Source organism: Salmo trutta, chromosome 21 (genome assembly GCF_901001165.1).
Source record: "Salmo trutta chromosome 21, fSalTru1.1, whole genome shotgun sequence".
Taxonomy (NCBI): Eukaryota; Metazoa; Chordata; class Actinopteri; order Salmoniformes; family Salmonidae; genus Salmo; species Salmo trutta.
Genome location: NC_042977.1, coordinates 49,868,805 through 49,889,913, shown reverse-complemented (window position 1 = coordinate 49,889,913; position 21,109 = coordinate 49,868,805). Strand labels below are relative to the sequence as shown.

General features: G+C 43.1%; 1 protein-coding gene across 2 annotated transcripts in view; it reads left to right on the top strand.

The window, feature by feature from the left end:
• The first annotated feature begins 308 nt into the window (after window positions 1-308).
• The window catches only part of LOC115157619 (protein FAM111A-like), a 201,385-nt gene continuing 180,584 nt past the window's right edge, over window positions 309-21,109 (top strand). Inside the window, exons 1-3 of one of the 2 annotated variants that reach the window (XM_029706018.1) lie at window positions 309-428; window positions 19,856-19,986; window positions 20,070-20,144. In XM_029706018.1, the coding sequence (XP_029561878.1) occupies window positions 19,939-19,986; window positions 20,070-20,144 (123 nt within the window). In that variant the 5' untranslated portion in view covers window positions 309-428; window positions 19,856-19,938. Of the gene's footprint in view, window positions 429-5,194; window positions 5,294-19,855; window positions 19,987-20,069; window positions 20,145-21,109 lie in introns of those variants that run through there. The other variant, XM_029706020.1, reaches the window with a different exon arrangement.

Genomic DNA, 21,109 nt, shown 5'->3' with positions numbered 1-21,109 from the left:
TTTATGCTGCTCACAGTTCGCGTGGACTGTCCTGTCATTTTGGAAGAACTATCTGCATAAGTAGCCTGCTGTTATGCTCTCTGAGTGAAACATTGTGAAATATGTTTGTTTTTAAATTGAGACTGTCATGACATGTGTAAATCCATAAATATGAATTATCAATAAAGAAAGCTATATGTTCATACATGAATACATTGTTCTAGTATACAGAGTTACTATAAAGAAGGCAGTCCTTGATCGACCACCTTTCATCACAGCTGATCTGTGCCAATAAAGGCACACCCTCTTCCTTATCGTGCCATTTTCTTGGTCTTGGATACAGTCGGCTGATATCCTACTTTCTTCTCACAGTGACAGAGTACTTCATGGAAAAGTAGCCTATTTCTAAACTTTGGTATCCCAAATCATATGCCACAATTTTTTATGAGGTAAGAAATGTATTAATGTTGATTGATTCATGTAAACCATAGTTTAACCAAATGTATTAATGTTGATTCATGTAAACCATAGTTTAACCAAATGTATTAATGTTGATTGATTCATGTAAACCATAGATTAACCAAATGTATTAATGTTGATTGATTCATGTAAACCATAGATTAACCAAATGTATTAATGTTGATTCATGTAAACCATAGTTTAACCAAATGTATTAATGTTGATTCATGTAAACCATAGTTTAACCAAATGTATTAATGTTGATTGATTCATGTAAACCATAGATTAACCAAATGTATTAATGTTGATTGATTCATGTAAACCATAGTTTAACCAAATGTATTAATGTTGATTGATTCATGTAAACCATAGTTTAACCAAATGTTCAAGAAAAATGTTTCCGACTGTAGCCTTTTTTAAAAATTTGCTCCAGTTGCCAAATGTCAAACGAAATGAAATTCCTAAACAAAACCAAATGTCAATGAAAATAATGTGTTTATTGGACAAACATGCTCGTGTTATATCCGTTTATGATTATCATGCAGCATCACTTGTGTGTCCGAATGTTCGTATTACTCTCGTTTTGGTCTTCCAACAACATGCGGGAGGAAACAGCGCAATAGCCGCTCTAAATGCGACGTGGAAAAGGCTATATTTTGTGCGAACCACGGTGGGTTGTTTAGTGCGCTCCTAAGTGCGGATAGTGTTCACACCAGTCCAAATGAACCGGACAGTCCGAACTAAAGGGGTAAACGCACCAGAGTTCGGAAAAACCGCACCAAACCAGAAAAACCGCACCAAACCAGAAAAACCGCACCAAACCAGAAAAACCGCACCAAACGAAACCAGAAAAACTGCATCAAACCAATTTGGTGTGAAAGCCTCAAAGAGTCAAGGAGGAAAGAACTTATTAAAGTGCCTCCTAAGAGAGGTAGGTGCAAGAGTCAGGAGCAGGAGAGCCAAGATTCCCAGAAGCACAAACGTTTATTAGAACGTCCCAAACACGACAACAACCGGTTGGCAAACACACCCAACGAAGTCGTCACACACAGGGAAATAAATGTCACACACGGAGGGGAAACCTCTACTCCTAAATACGCTACAACGCGACCGTGAGGGGGGGAGGAAGGAGAAGAGGGGGGAAAAAAAAACAAACAAACCCTGCGGCGCAAACACGCAGCACAAAGACTAGCAGGCAGCGGGGGTTAATAAACCCACTGAAAATAACTAATAGGACACAGGTGTGAAACAAAACAGACAGACACAAACGAAAAGGAAAAATGGATCGGTGACAGCGAGTAGGCAAGTAGACCCGCCCGAGCACCGCCCGAACAGGGAGAGGAGCCACCTTCGGTGGAATTCGTGACAGAACTTTAATGAATCATCACATTTTGTTTAATGTAGAATAATGTCACTAGTGCTGTTGATCGATTTATTTATTTTTTACTGACAAGCATTAGGGCAAAGTGAAGATTACAAAAAAATATTGCATTCAGTGCTTCAAAAACTCGAAATACTTAGAGAACAAAGTAGAAATTTAGACAGTCGCAATATTTACTGAATAAAATTGAGAATAAAGTTGAAATAATATTTCGAGAATAAAGTAAAAAAAACTTGAGGGAGTAGGCTACAGCAGGAGATTTTTCTCAGCCATAATCACGTGACAGCTGGGATCAGCATGGTACGAAATACATATTAGGAACTAATTTCATAATTGACTAGGGGAGGGTTTAGGAGGAGTGGTGATACTTGACTAGGGGAGGGTTTAGGAGGAGTGGTGATACTTGACTAGGGGAGGGTTTAGGAGGAGTGGTGATACCTGACTAGTGCAGGGTTGATACCTGACTAGGGAAGGGGTAAGGTCTGAGGAGGGATGACGAAGTTCCTAAAATGTATTCCATACTTTCAGTTGCTTTCACTTTGCACCAAGGCCAAAAGACTACCTCCTCCTTCTGAAAAGACCCAATCTGTGGCATAACCTCTTCAAGGTCCTAATACTTAAAATAATATGGTCATTATGTTCTGAAAGAGCATGGATTTCCTTCTTACTAAAGCCAATTCTATAGTATAGTTTCACCAGGTCATCGAACTAGGCCATTTCAACGGAGTCGCTCAGCAACAGGGAGCAATGTAATTAATCAAATTCCCCTATTTTAATCTTGAAAAAGAACTGCAATTTTATTTTCGAAATTGACTATTCTTTAAATAAAATAGAGTTTATTCTTGAAATATTATGACTTTATTCTCTAAGTTTAATTTATTCTGTAAATAATGCCACTTTATTCAAAACATGGAGATTCTGAAATATTATTCAGACCTTTTTTCATTTTTTTTTAAGGTCAACTTTAGGCACAAAAACGGTCAACTCTGCCTCTTTCTCAATTTTCAAACAGATATGGGGTGTGGCTTTAGTGGTTCATCCATGTGTTTTTCTGGTTATGCGCTCAGCAACCAATGTAGCTTGTTTGTTAGCTAAGCTAGACACTGTAGCTAGGTTGTTAGCTAAGCTAGCCACTGTAGCTAGTTTGTTAGCTAAGCTAGCCACTGTAGCTAGCCAGTAACTCCTCCAGCACAGGAGGTTGGTGGCATCTTAATTGGGGAGGATGGGCTCATGGTAATGGCTGGAGCGGAATAGGTGGAATAGTATCAAACACACGGTTTCCTATTTGTTTGATGCATTTTCATTGGCTCCTTTCTAGCCATTATTATGAGCCGTCCTCCCCTCACCAGCCTCCACTGCCCTCCAGTATGTGTTAACGTCATTTCACAGGATTTGTTTTTGGACGGAAGCTGTAGAGATCTGTAAGAAATTACACGAATGTAGTAAAATATCTTATTCATCCATTTATTTATTTATTTTAAACATTAAATCAAATCAAATCAAAGTTTATTTGTCACGTGCGCTGAATACAACAGGTGTAGACCTTACAGTGAAATGCTGAATACAACAGGTGTAGTAGACCTCACAGTGAAATGCTGAATACAACAGGTGTAGTAGACCTTACAGTGAAATGCTGAATACAACAGGTGTAGTAGACCTCACAGTGAAATGCTGAATACAACAGGTGTAGGTAGACCTCACAGTGAAATGCTGAATACAACAGGTGTAGTAGACCTTACAGTGAAATGCTGAATACAACAGGTGCAGTAGACCTCACAGTGAAATGCTGAATACAACAGGTGTAGTAGACCTTACAGTGAAATGCTGAATACAACAGGTGTAGTAGACCTCACAGTGAAATGCTGAATACAACAGGTGTAGTAGACCTCACAGTGAAATGCTGAATACAACAGGTGTAGTAGACCTTACAGTGAAATGCTGAATACAACAGGTGTAGTAGACCTCACAGTGAAATGCTGAATACAACAGGTGTAGTAGACCTTACAGTGAAATGCTGAATACAACAGGTGTAGTAGACCTTACAGTGAAATGCTGAATACAACAGGTGTAGTAGACCTTACAGTGAAATGCTGAATACAACAGGTGTAGTAGACCTTACAGTGAAATGCTGAATACAACAGGTGTAGTAGACCTTACAGTGAAATGCTGAATACAGCAGGTGTAGTAGACCTCACAGTGAAATGCTGAATACAACAGGTGTAGTAGACCTCACAGTGAAATGCTGAATACAACAGGTGTAGTAGACCTCACAGTGAAATGCTGAATACAGCAGGTGTAGTAGACCTCACAGTGTAATGCTGAATACAACAGGTGTAGTAGACCTTACAGTGAAATGCTGAATACAACAGGTGTAGTAGACCTCACAGTGAAATGCTGAATACAACAGGTGTAGTAGACCTCACAGTGAAATGCTGAATACAACAGGTGTAGTAGACCTCACAGTGAAATGCTGAATACAACAGGTGTAGTAGACCTTACAGTGAAATGCTGAATACAACAGGTGTAGTAGACCTCACAGTGAAATGCTGAATACAACAGGTGTAGTAGACCTCACAGTGAAATGCTGACTTACAGGCTCTAACCAATAGTGCGGAAAAAAAGGTGTGTGTGTGTGTGTGTGTGTGTGTGTGTGTGTGTGTGTGTGTGTGTGTGTGTGTAGGTAAGTAAAGAAATAAAACAACAGTAAAAAGACATGAAAATAAGAGTAGCAAGGCTATATACAGACACCGGTTAGTCAGGCTGATTGAGGTAGTATGTACATGTAGATATGGTTAAAACTCTTTCACGTGTGAGTTCCAAATATCTCTGATGTCTCCCCAGCGTGAGTTTTTTTTATGCACGTGATGTTCGAACGTTCTCTCCATTCCAGGATGTGATTGTTACATAAACAACACCACTGAATGGCTCAGAGTGGGAGTGAGAGGTTACCGTGATTTGTATCAATAAATCACAATCAGAAAATGTTTTGTGTGGTATTATTGATATATTTAGTATTTTATTCACGTTTTTCAATTACCCGTGATAAATCATGCGTTCCGATTTTTGCATAAATTGTAATGGGCGCATTGTATGTGTGTAAAATAATGTTTTGAAGGTTGTACTGATTATGATGAGCTAAGCTAATTCCAGCTATATGTATGGAGGCATGGGTGTTGACATACAATGCATTCTGGGTTTCACGTAATCATCCGTTTGACCAGATGTTATAACAAAATGAGGTGAGTAAGAGTTAACTCATTTTTTGAGGACTTCCGGAAATGAATGGTGGGATGTGAACGACGGTAGATGACACACCCCTTCAACATGCATACTATAAACAGACCAAACTCATCTTGTCTTCTCTCATTATCTTCGGTTTCTGTGAGGAAAAAAATGCATGGCTGAGAGCTGAAACTAATCGACGGATAACTTTCGATTTCTAGAAAGGGTTTTACCTAATTATTTCGATCAATGGTGAGCTCACCCGTGATGTGATTAATTATACATAGTAATTGCTATTAGCTAATTCATATTGTAGTTTACGTCAGCCGAGAGTTAGAAAATATGACTGCTTGTGTTGGGTCAATCTTTCCTCAGTTAGCGCTACGACAAATGTAGCCTACATTTTTCCAGTTAGGATGATTGTGTTGTGCTATATATACACTTCTGTGAATATCTGAACCATTGCATCCAAAAATAAACTGCTCACATTCTGGAGATAACTTTGTAAGGACTGTGTTTGTGTAAATAGTTTCTGAAAAAAGTGTGGCCAGCTCAAATGCTGATTGTTGCGTCATTCGAAACTGGCCGTTCTAAATGAGCGTTCTAAATGAGCGTTCTAAATGAGTGTTCGCTTCAGGGACCACTGTAGAACAATCACACCCTGTGTGATGGTACGTGTGAAAGGGTTAAAGTGACTATGCATATATGATGAACAGAGAGTAGCAGCAGCGTAAAGAGAGGGGTTGGCGGGTGGTGGGACACAATGCAGATAGCCCGGTTAGCCAATGTGCGGGAGCACTGGTTGGTCGGGCCAATTGAGGTAGTATGTACATGAATGTATAGTTAAAGTGACTATGCATATAAGATAAACAGAGAGTAGCAGCAGCGTAAAAAGAGGGGTTGGGGGGCACACAATGCAAATAGTCCAGGTAGCCATTTGATTACCTGTTCAGGAGTCTTATGGCTTGGGGGTAAAAACTGTTGAGAAGCCTTTTTGTCCTAGACTTGACACTCTGGTACCGCTTGCCATGCGGTAGTAGAGAGAACAGTCTATGACTGGGGTGGCTGGGGTCTTTGACAATTTTCAGGGCCTTCCTCTGACACCACCTGGTGTAGAGGTCCTGGATGGCAGGCAGCTTTGCCCCAGTGATGTACTGGGCCGTACGCACTACCCTCTGTAGTGCCTTGCTGTCGGAGGCCGAGCAATTGCTGTACCAGGAAGTGATGCAACCGGTCAGGATGCTCTCGATGTTGCATCTGTAGAACCTTTTGAGGATCTGAGGACCCATGACAAATCTTTTTAGTTTCCTGAGGGGGAATAGGCTTTGTCGTGCCCTGTTCACGACTGTCTTGGTGTGTTTGGACCATTCTAATTTGTTGTTGATGTGGACACCAAGGAACTTGAAGCTCTCAACCTGCTCCACTACAGCCCCGTCGATGAGAATGGGGGCGTGCTCGGTGCTCCTTTTCCTGTAGTCCACAATCATCTCCTTAGTCTTGGTTACGTTGAGGGAGAGGTTGTTATTCTGGCACCACATGGCCATGTCTCTGACCTCCTCCCTATAGGCCGTCTCGTCGTTGTCGGTGATCAGGCCTACCAGTGTTGTGTCGTCAGCAAACTTAATGATGGTGTTGGAGTCGTGCCTGGCCATGCAGTCGTGGGTGAACAGGGAGTACAGGAGGGGACTGAGCACGCATCCCTGGGGAGCTCCAGTGTTGAGGATCAGCGTGGCAGATGTGTTGCTACCTACCCTCACCACCTGGGGGCGGCCCGTCAGGAAGTCCAGGATCCAGTTGCAGAGGGAAGTGTTTCGTCCCAGGGTCCTTAGCTTAGTGATGAGCTTTGAGGGCACTATGGTGTTGAACGCTGAGCTGTAGTTAATGAATAGCATTCTCACATAGGTGTTCCTTTTGTCCAGGTGGGAAAGGGCAGTGTGGAGTGCTATAGAGATTGCATCATCTGTGGATCTGTTTGGGCGGTATGCAAATTGGAGTAGGTCTAGGGTTTCTGGGATAATGGTGTTGATGTGAGCCATTACCAGCCTTTCAAAGCACTTCATGGCTACGGACATGTCAGGGACATGTTGAAAATGTCAGTGAAGACACCTGCCAGTTGGTCAGCACATGCCCGGAGCACACGTCCTGGTAATCCATCTGGCCCCGCAGCCTTGTGAATGTTGACCTGTTTAAAGGTCTTACTCACGTCGGCTACGGAGAGCGTGATCACACAGTCGTCCGGAACAGCTGATGCTCTCATGCATGCCTCAGTGTTGCTTGCCTCGAAGCGAGCATAGAAGTGATTTAGCTCATCTGGTAGGCTCGTGTCACTGGGCAGCTCGCGGCTTTGCTTCCCTTTGTAGTCTGTAATAGTTTGCAAGCCCTGCCACATCCGACGAGCGTCGGAGCCGGTGTAGTATGATTCAATCTTAGCCCTGTATTGACGCTTTGCCTGTTTGATGGGTCATCGCAGGGCATAGCGGGATTTCTTGTAAGCTTCCGGGTTAGAGTCCCGCACCTTGAAAGCGGCAGCTCTACCCTTTAGCTCAGTGCTTCATGTTGCCTGTAATCCATGGCTTCTGGTTGGGGTACGTACGTACGTACGTACGTACAGTCACTGAGGCGACGACGTCCTCAATGCACTTATTGATAAAGCCAGTGACTGATGTGGTGTATTCCTCAATGTCATTGGAAGAATCCCGGAACATGTTCCAGTCTGTGATAGCAAAACAGTCCTGTAGTTTAGCATCTGCTTCATCTGACCATTTTTTTATAGACCGAGTCACTGGTGCTTCCTGCTTTAATTTTTGCTTGTAAGCAGGAATCAGGAGGATAGAGTTGTGGTCGGATTTACCAAATGGAGGGCGAGGGAGAGCTTTTTAGGCGTCTCTGTGTGTGGAGTACAGGTGATCTAGAATTTTTTTCCCTCTGGTTGCACATTTAACATGTTGATGGAGAATTGGTAGAACTGATTTAAGTTTCCCTGCATTAAAGTCTCCGGCCACTAGGAGCGCTGCCTCTGGGTGAGTGGTTTCCTGTTTGCTTATTTCCTTATACAGCTGACTGAGTGTGGTCTTAGTGCCAGCATCTGTCTGTGGTGGTAAATAAACAGCCACGAAAAGTATAGGTGAAAACTCTCTAGGCAAGTAGTGTGACCTGCAATTTATCACAATATACTCTACTTCAGGCGAGCAAAATCTAGAGACTTCCTTAGATTCCGTTCACCAGCTGTTGTTTACAAATATTCACAGACCGCCCCCCCTCGTCTTACCGGAGTGTGCTGTTCTATCTTGCCGGTGCAGCGTGTATCCCGCTAGCTGAATATCCATGTCATCATTCAGCCACGATTCCGTGAAACATAGGATATTACAGTTTTTGATGTCCCGTTGGTAGGATATTCGTGATCGTACCTCGTCTAGTTTATTGTCCAATGATTGCACGTTGGCGAGTAATATTGACGGTAACGACAGCTCTCCTAGTTGCCTTCTGCGGATCCGGACGAGGCATCCGGCTCTTCTTCCTCTGCGTCGTTTCCTTTTGCGAATAATTGTGATGTCTGCCCTGTGTGGTGTTTGTAGAATATCATGTGAGTCCTGCTGTTGTTGTTGTTGTTGTTGAAACATTAAATTACCTGGCATGGTGTGGTATTGATCAGTTATACAGTTTAAAGCCGTTGTTTTTGCCCAAAGTCGACCTTTAAGTACATCAGTTTTTTTTCTCCATCTTTTTGCTTGGCCCTAATACTCTTCTGTAGTTGATTAGCGTTCTGCTTGCAGCAGGATATTATGCTGGCGGCACAAATGCAGATGTATTTCCCTTCAAAATAAGAGTCCCGCTGCAAAGACATGCTAAACTTTGGGAATTTTAATTTAATTTAATTTATTTCACCTTTATTTAACCAGGTAGGCCAGTTGAGAACAAGTTCTCATTTACAACTGCGACCTGGCCAAGATAAAGCAAAGCAGTGTGACAAAAACAACAACACAGAGTTACACATAAACAAACGTACAGTCAATAACACAATAGAAAAATCTATGTACAGTGTGTGCAAATGTAGAAGAGTAGGGAGGTAAGGCAATAAATAGGCCCTAGAGGTGAACTAATTACAATTAAGCATTAATACTGGAGTGATAGATGTGCAGATGATGATGTGCAAGTAGAGATACTGGGGTGCAAAAGAGCAAGAGGATAAAGAACAATATGGGGATGAGGTAGTAGGATGTGCTATTTACAGATTGGCTGTGTACAGGTACAGTGATCGGTAAGCTGCTCTGACAGCTGATGCTTAAAGTTAGAGAGGGAGATATAAGTCTCCAGCTTCAATTCAAATGACATTTTATTGGTCACATACACATGGTTAGCAGGTGTTAATGCGAGTGTAGCGAAATGCTTGTGCTTCTAGTTCCGACCATGCAGTAATACCTAACAAGTAATCTAACAATTTCACAACAACAACCTTGTACACACAAGTGTAAAGGAATGAATAAGAATACGTGCATATAAATATATGGATGAGCGATGGCCGTGCGGCATAGGTACGATGCAGTAGATGGTATAGTGTACAGTATATACATATGAGATGAGTAATGTTGGGTATGTAAACATTATATAAAGTGGCATTGTTTAAAGTGGCTAGTGATACATTTATTACATCCAATTTTTTATATTAAAGTGGCTAGAGATGAGTCAGTATGTTGGCAGCAGCCACTCAATGTTAGTGATGGCTGTTTAACAGTCTGATGGCTTTGAGATAGAAGCTGTTTTTCAGTCTCTCGGTCCCAGCTTTGATACACCTGTACTGACCTCACCTTCTGGATGATAGCGGGGTGAACAGGCAGTGGCTCGGGTGGTTGTTGTCCTTGATGATCTTCTTGGCCTTCCTGTGACATCGGGTGGTGCAGGTGTCCTGGAGGGCAGGTAGTTTGCCCCCGGTGATGCGTTGTGCAGACCTCACTACCCTCTGGAGAGCCTTGCGGTTGTGGGCGGAGCAGTTGCCGTACCAGGCGGTGATGCAGCCCGACAGGATGCTCTCAATTGTGCATCTGTAAAAGTTTGAGTGTTTTTGGTGACAAATTTCTTCAGCATCCTGAGGTTGAAGAGGCGCTGTTGCTGTTTTTTTTCAGTGATTTTTGCAATTCATTCCAGTCATGGGCAGCAGAGAGGAAGGAAAGGCGTTGGCTTTGGGGGTGACCAGTGAAATATACCTGCTGAAGCGCGTGCTACGGGTTGGTGTTGCTATGGTGACCAGTGAGCTGAGATAAGGCGGGGCTTTACCTAGCAAAGACTTATAATTGACCTGGAGCCAGTGGGTTTGGCGACGAATATGTAGTCAGGGCCAGCCAACGAGAGCATACAGGTCGCAGTGGTGGGTAGTATATGGGGCTTTGGTGACAAAACGGATGGCACTGTGATAGACTGCATCCAGTTTGCTGAGTAGAGTGTTGGAAGCTATTTTGTTAATGACATCGCCGAAGTCAAGGATTGGTAGGATAATCAGTTTTACAAGGGTATGTTTGGCAGCATGAGTGAAGGAGGCTTTGTTGCGAAATAGGAAGCCGATTGTAGATTTAATTTTGGATTGGAGATGCTTAATGTGAGTCTGGAAGGAGAGTTTGCAGTCTAACCAGACACCTAGGTATTTGTCCAGAGTAGTGATGCTAGTCGGGCGGGCAGGTGCGGGCAGCAATCGGTTGAAGAGCATGTACTTAGTTTTACTAGCAGTGTTGTATGGCATTGAAGCTCGTTTGGAGGTTTGTTAGCACAGTGTCCAAAAAAGGGCCAGATGTATACAGAATGGTGTCGTCTGCGTAGAGGTGGATCAGAGAATCACCAGCAGCAAAGAGCGACATCATTGATATACAGAGAAAAGAGTCGGCCCGAGAATTGAACCCTGTGGCACCCCCATAGAGACTGCCAGAGGTCCGGATAACAGGCCCTCCGATTTGACACACTGAACTCTATCTGAGAAGTAGTTGGTAAACCAGGTGAGGCAGTCATTTGAGAAGCCAAGGCTATTGAGTCTGCCGATAAGAATGCGGGGATTGACAGAGTCGAAAGCCTTGGCCAGACCGATGAAGACGGCTGCACAGTACTATCTTTTATCGATGGCGGTTATGATGTTGTTTAGGATCTTGAGCGTGGCTGAGGTGCACCCATGACCAGCTCGGAAACCAGATTGCATAGTGGAGAAAGGTCGGTGATCTGTTTGTTAACTTGGCTTTCGAAGATTTTAGAAATGCAGGGTAGGACAGATATAGGTCTGTAGCAGTTTGGGTCTAGAGTTTCTCCCCCTTTTGAAGAGGTTGATGACCGCTGCAGCTTTCCAATCTTTGAAGATCTCAGACGATACGAAAGAAAGGTTGAACAGGCTACTGGTATAGGGGTTGCAACAATGGTGGCGGATAATTTTAGAAAGAGAGGGTCCAGATTGTCTAGCCCAGCTGATTTGTATGGGATCCAGATTTTGCAGATCTTTCAGAACATCAGCTATCTGGATTTGGGTGAAGGAGAAATGGGGAGGCTTGGCCAAGTTGCTGTGGGGAGTGCAGGGCTGGTGACCAGAGTAGGGGTAGCCAGGTGGAAAGCATGGCCAGCCGTAGAGAAATGCTTATTGAAATGCTCAATTATCGTGGATTTATCAGTGGTGACAGTGTTTCCTAGCCTCAGTGCAGTGGGCAGCTAGGAGGAGGTGCTCTTATTCTCCATGGACTTTTCAGTGTCCCAGAACTTTTTGGAGTTTGTGCTACAGGATGCAATTTTCTGTTTGAAAAAGCTAGCCTTTGCTTTCCTAACTGCCTGTGTATATTGGTTCCTAACTTCCCTGAAAAGCTGCATATCGCGGGGGCTATTCGATGCTAATGCAGTACGCCACAGGATGTTTTTGTGCTGGTCAAGGGCAGTCAGGTCTGGAGTGAACCAAGGGCTATATCTGTTCCTGGTTCTACATTTTTTGAATGGGGCATGCTTATTTAAGATGGTGAGGAAAGCACTTTTAAAAAGCAACCAGGCATCTTCTACTGACGGGATGAGGTCAATATCCTTCCAGGATACCCGGGCCAGGTCGATTAGAAAGGCCTGCTCGCTGAAGTGTTTTAGGGAGCATTTCACAAAGATGAGGGGTGGTCGTTTGACCGCGGACCCATTGCGCACGCAGGCAATGAGGCAGTGATCACTGAGATCCTGGTTGAAGACAGCAGATGTGTATTTAGAGGGAAAGTTGGTCAGGATGATATCTAAGAGGGTGCCCATGGTTACGGATTTAGGGTTGTACCTGGTAGGTTCCTTGATAATTTGAGTGAGATTGAGGGCATATATCTTAGATTGTAGGACGGCCGGGGTGTTAAGCATGTCCCAGTTTAGGTCACTTAACAGTACGAACTCTGCAGATAGATGGGGGGCAATCAATTCACATATGGTGTCCAGGGCACAGCTGGGAGCCGAAGGGGGTCTATAACAAGCAGCAATGGTAAGAGACTTGTTGTTGGAAAGGTGGATTTTTAAAAGTAGAAGCTCAAATTGTTTGGCATAGACCTGGATAGTCAGCCTGCAGAGTTCTGTCAATCTCTGTAGTAGATTGCAACTCCGCTCCCTTTGGCAGTTCTATCTTGTCGGAAAATGTTATAGTTAGGGATTGAAATTTCAGGATATTTGGTGGCCTTCCTAAGCCGGGATTCAGACACGGCTAGGACATCCGGGTTGGCAGAGTGTGCTAAAGCAGTGAATAAAACAAACTTAGGGAGGAGGCTTCTAATGTTAACATGCATGAAACCAAGGCTTTTACGGTTACAGAAGTCAACAGATGAGAGCGCCTGGGGAATGGGAGTGGTGCTGGGGGGCTGCAGGGCCTGGATTAACCTCCACATCACCAGAGGAACAGAGGAGGAGTAGGATAAGGGTACGGCTAAAGGCTATAAGAACTGGTCGTCTAGTGCGTTCGGATCCGAGAGTGTAAAAGGAGCAGATTTCTGGGCGCGGAAGAATAGATTCAAGGCATAATGTACATACAAGGGCATGGTAGGATGTGAGTACAGTGGAGGTAAACCTAGGCAATGAGTGACGATGAGAGAGGTTTTGTCTCTTACCTGTCTCCAGTTAAGCCAGGTGAAGTCACTGCATGTGGGGTGGGTATCTAAGGCTTATTGGGCAGGACTAGGGGCTCTACAGTGAAATAAGACAATAATCACTAACCAAAACAGCAATAGACAAGGCACATTGACATCAGGGAGAGAAATGTGTAGCCGAGTGATCATAGGGTCCAGTGAGTAGCAATAGATGAGTCAGGGAGCCGATTCAGTAGTCTCTACTCCGCTAGGCGAGCTGGAGACACAGTGATTCAGACAGCTAGCGGGCCGGGGCTAGCAGATGGGCCTCCGGCGACGTCGCAACTGAAGAACCTATTGAAACCCCCTCGGACGGTTATGTCGGCAGACCAGTCGTGATGGATCGGTGGGGCTCTGTGTCGGCAGTAAAGGATCCAGGCCAATTGGCAAAAGAGGTATTGTAGCCCAAGAATTGTCTGATGGACCTCTTCGGCTAGCCGGGAGATGGGCCTAGCTCGAGGCTAGCTCCAGGCAAACTAGGGCTTGCTTCGGGATAGAGACGTTAGCCAGGAGTAGCCACTCGGATAGCAGCTAGCTAGCTGCGATGATCCGGTGTAAAGTTTGCGATAGGAATCCGGAGATGTGGTAGAGAAAAAGCAGTCCGATATGCTTTGGGTTGATATCACGCTGTGCAGACTGGCAGGAATTGACCGGGCTGAGGCTGGCTGATGTCTGAGTTAACGGGAATGACCGCTAGCAGTGGCTAACTGACTACTAGCTAGTAGCTAGTTATCTGGCTAGCTACTGATGGGGGGTCCGGTTCTAAAGTATAAAAATAGCAGATCTGTACCACATTGGGTGAGGCAGGTTGCAGGAGAGTATATTCAGTCCGTAGATGGAAATTGAGATTAAAAATATATACGAAATATATACGAAGAAAACGATATATACAGGACAAGACAAAACAGACGTCCGACTGCTACGCATAAAACAGGGAATATAAACTATCAAAAGAAAGTCGCACACTCCGTATCTAAACTCACAGTAATTTATTGGGTATTTACCAAACGTTTCGGCATCACTGTGCCTTCTTTAGGGTATATATTTGGGAATATATATATTTTTTGCACTCGTGCAGTACAAGTTGTTTTCACAGCATTGCAACCACCTTTGAAAAAAAAGGATAATTTGATATATTTTATTTCAAATATTGTATTTTATACCAGCATTTCTTAAAGTAATGTACACAAATACTGGTATGTTGAAAGCTGTCTTGTAGACTAGGGGGCTCCAACCCTGTTCCTGGAGAGCTCCCGTCGTGTAGGCCAGTGCGCTCCAACCCTGTTCCTGGAGAGCTCCCGTTGTGTAGGCCAGTGCGCTCCAACCCTGTTCCTGGAGAGCTCTCGTTGTGTAGGCCAGTGCGCTCCAACCCTGTTCCTGGAGAGCTCCCGTTGTGTAGGCCAGTGCGCTCCAACCCTATTCCTGGAGAGCTCCCGTTGTGTAGGCCAGTGCGCTCCAACCCTGTTCCTGGAGAGCTCCCGTTGTGTAGGCCAGTGCGCTCCAACCCTGTTCCTGGAGAGCTCCCGTTGTGTAGGCCAGTGCGCTCCAACCCTGTTCCTGGAGAGCTCCCGTCGTGTAGGCCAGTGCGCTCCAACCCTGTTCCTGGAGAGCTCCCGTCGTGTAGGCCAGTGCGCTCCAACCCTGTTCCTGGAGAGCTCCCGTCGTGTAGGCCAGTGCGCTCCAACCCTGTTCCTGGAGAGCTCCCGTAGTGTAGGCCAGTGCGCTCCAACCCTGTTCCTGGAGAGCTCCCGTTGTGTAGGCCAGTGCGCTCCAACCCTGTTCCTGGAGACCTCCCGTTGTGTAGGCCAGTGCGCTCCAACCCTGTTCCTGGAGAGCTCCCGTCGTGTAGGCCAGTGCACTCCAACCCTGTTCCTGGAGAGCTCCCGTCGTGTAGGCCAGTGCGCTCCAACCTTGTTCCTGGAGAGCTCCCGTTGTGTAGGCCAGTGCGCTCCAACCCTGTTCCTGGAGAGCTCCCGCCATGAAGGTTTTCTCTCTTGATTCTGTCAAAGACCTGACTGAGTCCAGCACCACAAGGTATGGCTCGTTATATTGTTGTGTTAAAGACCTGACTGGACCCAGCACCACACGGTATGGGTCGTTATATTGTTGTGATAAAGACCTGACTGGACCCAGCACCACATGGTATGGGTCGTTATATTGTTGTGATAAAGACCTGACTGGACCCAGCACCACACGGTATGGCTCGTTATATTGTTGTGTTAATGACCTGACTGGGTCCAACAACAAAGTTAGCAGGTCTTTAAGGAAATGCCTTTGTCACACCATCTGGATAAGGGCATGTCTGTGCTGCGCCAGAAATTCCCTAAAAGGGAAGATGGGGGGAAATTAGATTCGTATTATCATATTCGTCTTTCATTTACAAATCTCATAACGTGACAATGAGACATGGCTGCATCTAGGGGGAGTTGTATTTAGCTGATCCTGTGTCACAGGTGTTGCCGTGTTGAAATGACCAAAATGCAGGCGGGATGTGAATACTCATCTTTTTATTGAAAAAATAATAAAGCAAACACGGCGAACAATAAACAAAAACGACTCAAGACAGGCTATACATACAAATAATAGCAGTGCTAACGCAACAACCCACAAACCCAAGTGAAAAACACACACCTAATATATGACTCCCAATCAGGAACAACGATAACCAGCTGTCCCTGATCGGGAGCCACACAGACCAACATAGAAACATACATCCCAGAACACACATACACAGACTTCTTCTGCCACGTCTTGACCAAAATACTACACAACTACTCCCTCTGCTGGTCAGGACATGACATCCTGTTAGCTAGCAAAATGTAGTCCTGCTAGCTGCAGGACTTGAAAAACTGCTCAGGGATGTTACCTTGAGGCTATTTGTTGATTTTAAAACAGTTAGAGTTCAATGGCTGTGATGGTAAAAAACTGAGGATTGATCAATAACATTGTAGTGACAATAATATTAGGCTAATATTGCACAATCCAGGTGTGTCTAACATGTACTGACTCGGAGCTGAATACTTATTGCAACGACTATCTTCCACTGTGACCTTTCTGACAATGTTCCCTATTTTTTTGGCACTGAGCAAATGTCAGGTCTGCTGGGCGCAAACTTGAACGTTGTGAAAATTCTGTGCAACTTCCAGCATTTACTGTGAACACTGAGGCTGTACCTGCTTTAGCTACAGTTTTAACGGTGGCCAAGTATGCTAGAGTGGCTATTTGAGAAAAATAAAAACAATGTATACAATGCATCCCCTAATATTTTAACATGGAAATAGCCGTTCTATCATTCAGCCTACAGTAGCAGCCAATGTGTGGTGTTCTATGTAGGCCTACATTCCATGAGACTTGTTTATCCACTTGTCCCTCAGACAAGGAGGTGACTGAAAATATTGTTGTGTTATTTGATGCAAGAAACCACTTTACAAAATACAATTCATTAGTATTCCCATACCATTATTACAGCGAATCAGACAAATTATTCAAGCCTGTCTCAAAATACAACACTGCCCCTTTAAGACTAAAAAAAAGCTCTTTACCGGACCTGCTTTTAAAAGATGTCTAGAAATGTACACATTTTGTGCTAGGAGTGTTAGGAAGCAATCATCCCCCTATTGATGACTACAAAATGATCTATAACTGGACTACTAACTCACTAACTAGCAAAGGATATGAACAAAATGTTCACACGTGGCTACATGTAGCTCGCGCTTTCATCTCAAAACAAGCGCATCTACTCACAACCGCTCATGCTGTAAACACAGTCCAGTTCAAAGTATATGGCACAGATCCATATATTGCAATGGTCTATTTAAGTGATAATGCCAGAGAAGCCGTGTTTGGACTTTGTCTCGGGCCTAACAACACCCGTGCCAATATATCCTCCAAACACTGGCTTCTCTGGCATTATCACTTTTATACAACGGGTTACCAACATATTCAAATAATGATTGACATATTTTCATTAAAAACATTATTTTGATTAATTTATTTATACTTTTTCATCCTTCCACAAGATATAGTCCCGACACAAATCTACGGTTGCTACCCAAGCTGGCTGGTCGTATGTTCTGTTGGTTCGGTTGCCAGAGATGAGACCCAGTCGTTCAGTCTTTTTGTTCTGTATCTATGGACACGACCCAGTCGTTTGTTCTAAATGTTCCATTGCCATACTGGCTGGCAACGTTCTTATCCCTTGCTTGCTAGCAAGCCAGCAACGGTTAAAAAACAGTGATGTCAAACAGTGCAGCCAGAATAACAACGAAGTAGCTGCATTTGCATTTGTTTAAGCTGTTTTTCTAATGACATTTATTTCAATACATCCATAACAATGAGCTAATGATGCGCAATTTCACCTGGCATAGAAAATGTGCTCTCTCGTCAGGACACTGTTGTTCAGAGGAGATAGCCAATAGTTATTTCTATATATCCATAGAAATGATGCTGATTCATGATGTCGACTGGCTGAGAAAAGCATCCTACCTGTCTTTCATCCCGACTCACGACACATTCATTACTATGGGACAGCTGGACATTGAATTTGAATATTGAAACAATGTTGTAAATGTCAGAGAGACAGACAGCAAGGTTTAGAGAAATCTCCGTTATTGAAAACTAAATGTTAGTCCAAAAGAAATGTGAGATTGTCACGTCCTGACCAGTATAAGTTGTTATTTTCTATGGTAGAGTGGTCAGGGCGTGACAGGGGGTGTTTTTGTGTTTGTTCTATGTTCTCTATTTCTATGTTGGATTTCTAGTTTGTCTATATCTAGGTTGGGGTTTATTGGGTTGACCTTCAATTGGAGGCAGCTGTTCCTCGTTGCCTCTAATTGGAGGTCATATTTAGTAGGGGTGTTTTTTCCTGTTGTTTGTGGGTAGTTGTTTCCTGTTTAGTGTATAGTGGTCACCTGACGGAACTGTTGTCGGTCGTTTTGTTGTTTTTGTTCTAAGTGTCTTAATAAAAGTGAATATGAGCACTTTACACGCCGCGCCTTGGCCCCCTTTGTACGACGTTACAGAGAAATGTGAGATAATGTCTCGATGCTTTTATAGTGGAGATCAAGTTTATAAATTGCCTGGCTGGGCTGATGAGTGCATTGTGCAGTCAGATGGAAACAGAGTAAATAGGCATTTTAACATCATAGATTTAGCCGGTGGTAATTTGTAGAATAGACACAGGCTGGAATGCGGTTTTAACCAATCAGTATTCAGGATTAGACCCACCAGTTGTATAATTGCATGTAGGCTTACAGCAGCTCTGATTGGTTATGCCGCAGCGGTCTGTGCGGGCTGAGTTGTGAGCAGTAGAATCCTACTCTGAAGCGTTCTGCCTATAGCAGAATCTCTTTCACAGTTCATTTTGTTTCGGTACGTTATATTGAAAGTGACTAATGTTGTGTTGATTCGATCATAATTGCCACAGTAAAGGGAAACGTTGATAGTGTTAACTAACAGGGAAAACTCCAGAAAGTTCAGTGAAATTCAACCTTGTGCTTCTCTTCTTGGGCTGATATTTCTAATGTGCAGCAGGGACACATGCGCCACTTAAAGGGAACATTTTCTGTAGGTTGTTGACAAAAAATTACAATTAAATCCATTTCAATCCCACTTTGTAACACAATAAAATGTGAATAAATTCAAGGGGTTTGAACACTTTTTCAAGGAACTGTATTTGGTTAGTATCACATTTAATTTATCTCATGCTTGGTAAACAACAGGTGTAGACTAACAGTGTAATGCTTGGTAAACAACAGGTGTAGACTAACAGTGTAATGCTTTGTAAACAACAGGTGTAGACTACCAGGTAAATGCTTGGTAAACAACAGGTGTAGACTAACAGTGTAATGCTTGGTAAACAACAGGTGTAGACTAACAGTGAAATGCTTGGTAAACAACAGGTGTAGACTAACAGTGTAATGCTTACTAACGGGTCCTTCCCAACAATGCACAGAGAAATAATAACACAAGAAATACATCCACAATGAGGTACGATAACTTGTCTATATACACGGGGTACCAGTACTGAGTAGATGTGCATATACAGTTGAAGTCGGAAGTAACAGGTAAATGCTTGGTAAACAACAGGTGTAGACTAACAGGTAAATGCTTGGTAAACAACAGGTGTAGACTAACAGTGTAATGCTTGGTAAACAACAGGTGTAGACTAACAGATAAATGCTTGGTAAACAACAGGTGTAGACTAACAGTGTAATGCTTGGTAAACAACAGGTGTAGACTAACAGTGAAATGCTTGGTAAACAACAGGTGTAGACTAACAGTGTAATGCTTGGTAAACAACAGGTGTAGACTAACAGTGTAATGCTTTGTAAACAACAGGTGTAGACTAACAGTGTAATGCTTACTAACGGGTCCTTCCCAACAATGCACAGAGAAATAATAACACAATAAATACATCCATAATGAGGTACGATAACTTGTCTATATACACGGGGTTCCTGTACTGAGTCGATGTGCAGGGGTACGAGGTAATTGAGGTAGATATGTGCATATAGGTAGGGATAAAGTGACAAGACAACAGTATAGATAATAAACATTGTATAATAAACATTATTTTTTCATTATTGTGTTAAATGTTTTTAAAAACGTATTTTGTTTTTGTTTTCATAAATAACTTTTTCTTGTTGGCACAATATAATTTTAATCAATGGCCAATTTTATCTTGCAATGTGTTGAAATGCAGGCTTTTATTTTGAAGGTTTCCTCATTACCATACGAAAGTGGCGTCATTGTTTGTGCTGCTGGCAGATTAGTACTGTGCTGTTGCATGCACATAAGACCATGGAGGATAGAGAGAAGACACAACAGAATCTGGACACATTTGGGAAGGTATTTTGAAAGGAGTTCTACCAAACCAACTTTCTACAACTTGAGTCACTGCCAGAACGTGATGGTGTTTTTCTATATTACAGGAGATTACACGTCCAAGTAACACTTCAAACAACCAACAACAAACTCCTGACCAATCTCCAGGAGCTGTTGCCAAGGTGACACTCTGTCATATTACTTTTAATCTTAGTTTTATTTTATTAGTGTGACTTGCTTCTCACACTTTAAATATTGTACAACTTATTTCTGACTCTTTATTCTTTGGAATGCTATATTTTGTACACTGTTTAAGCTAGATACGTGATTCAAACTTAAAAGATGTGCAGACCAGTCTGGAATAATGTGCTTGCATACAGTTTTTTGATATCATTTATACTTTTTAAACTATTCAGCTTTTGTCCTCCTTCCATCCACTTTAATATGATTTTTTTCAACATTCTAAAGCTCCCATTTGAATGCAATGAAATCTGTTAGCAGTTGATGTTACTCTTCAATAACATAGACCACAAAGAAAATCAGGGGGAGGAAAATAGGTTTATTCAAAGAGAACAAATCATGTGGAGAGGTAGATGCTAGATGTTCATTCTTCGCTGTCCTCAGTGGTTCTCCCCTCAGTCAATCTCCCCACAGAACAAAGGGACAAGATGTACTTTGTAATCCAGCCCTAGCCTGTGGTTGACCAACTCGAATTTCTTGCAATATAACTGGGCCAAATAACAAGTATCCTATTTCAGGTTCAATGTATAAACAATTTGCACCAATGAGAACATGCCATGTAGCTACGAGTCCAGGATTGACAATCCTACACAGATTCTAAACAGATGTGGAACTGAAAACCAACTATTTCCATTGATAATTCCCTATTGATCGTTAGTACTCTCTTGACCTTTGGTCCTCCTGACCTTTAGTCCACGTGTCCTCTGCGTTGTGTATTTATCTTGAAAATATTCTTACTTACAATATTCTATTTACTGTACCGTCGTGGCCAAAAGTTTTGAGAATGACACAAACATTAATTTTCAAAGTCTGCTGCCTCAGATTTTGCAATTAATTGCAAAATCCCTCTTTGCCATGCAAATGAACTGAATCCAAAAAACATTTCCACTGCATTTCAGCCCTGCCA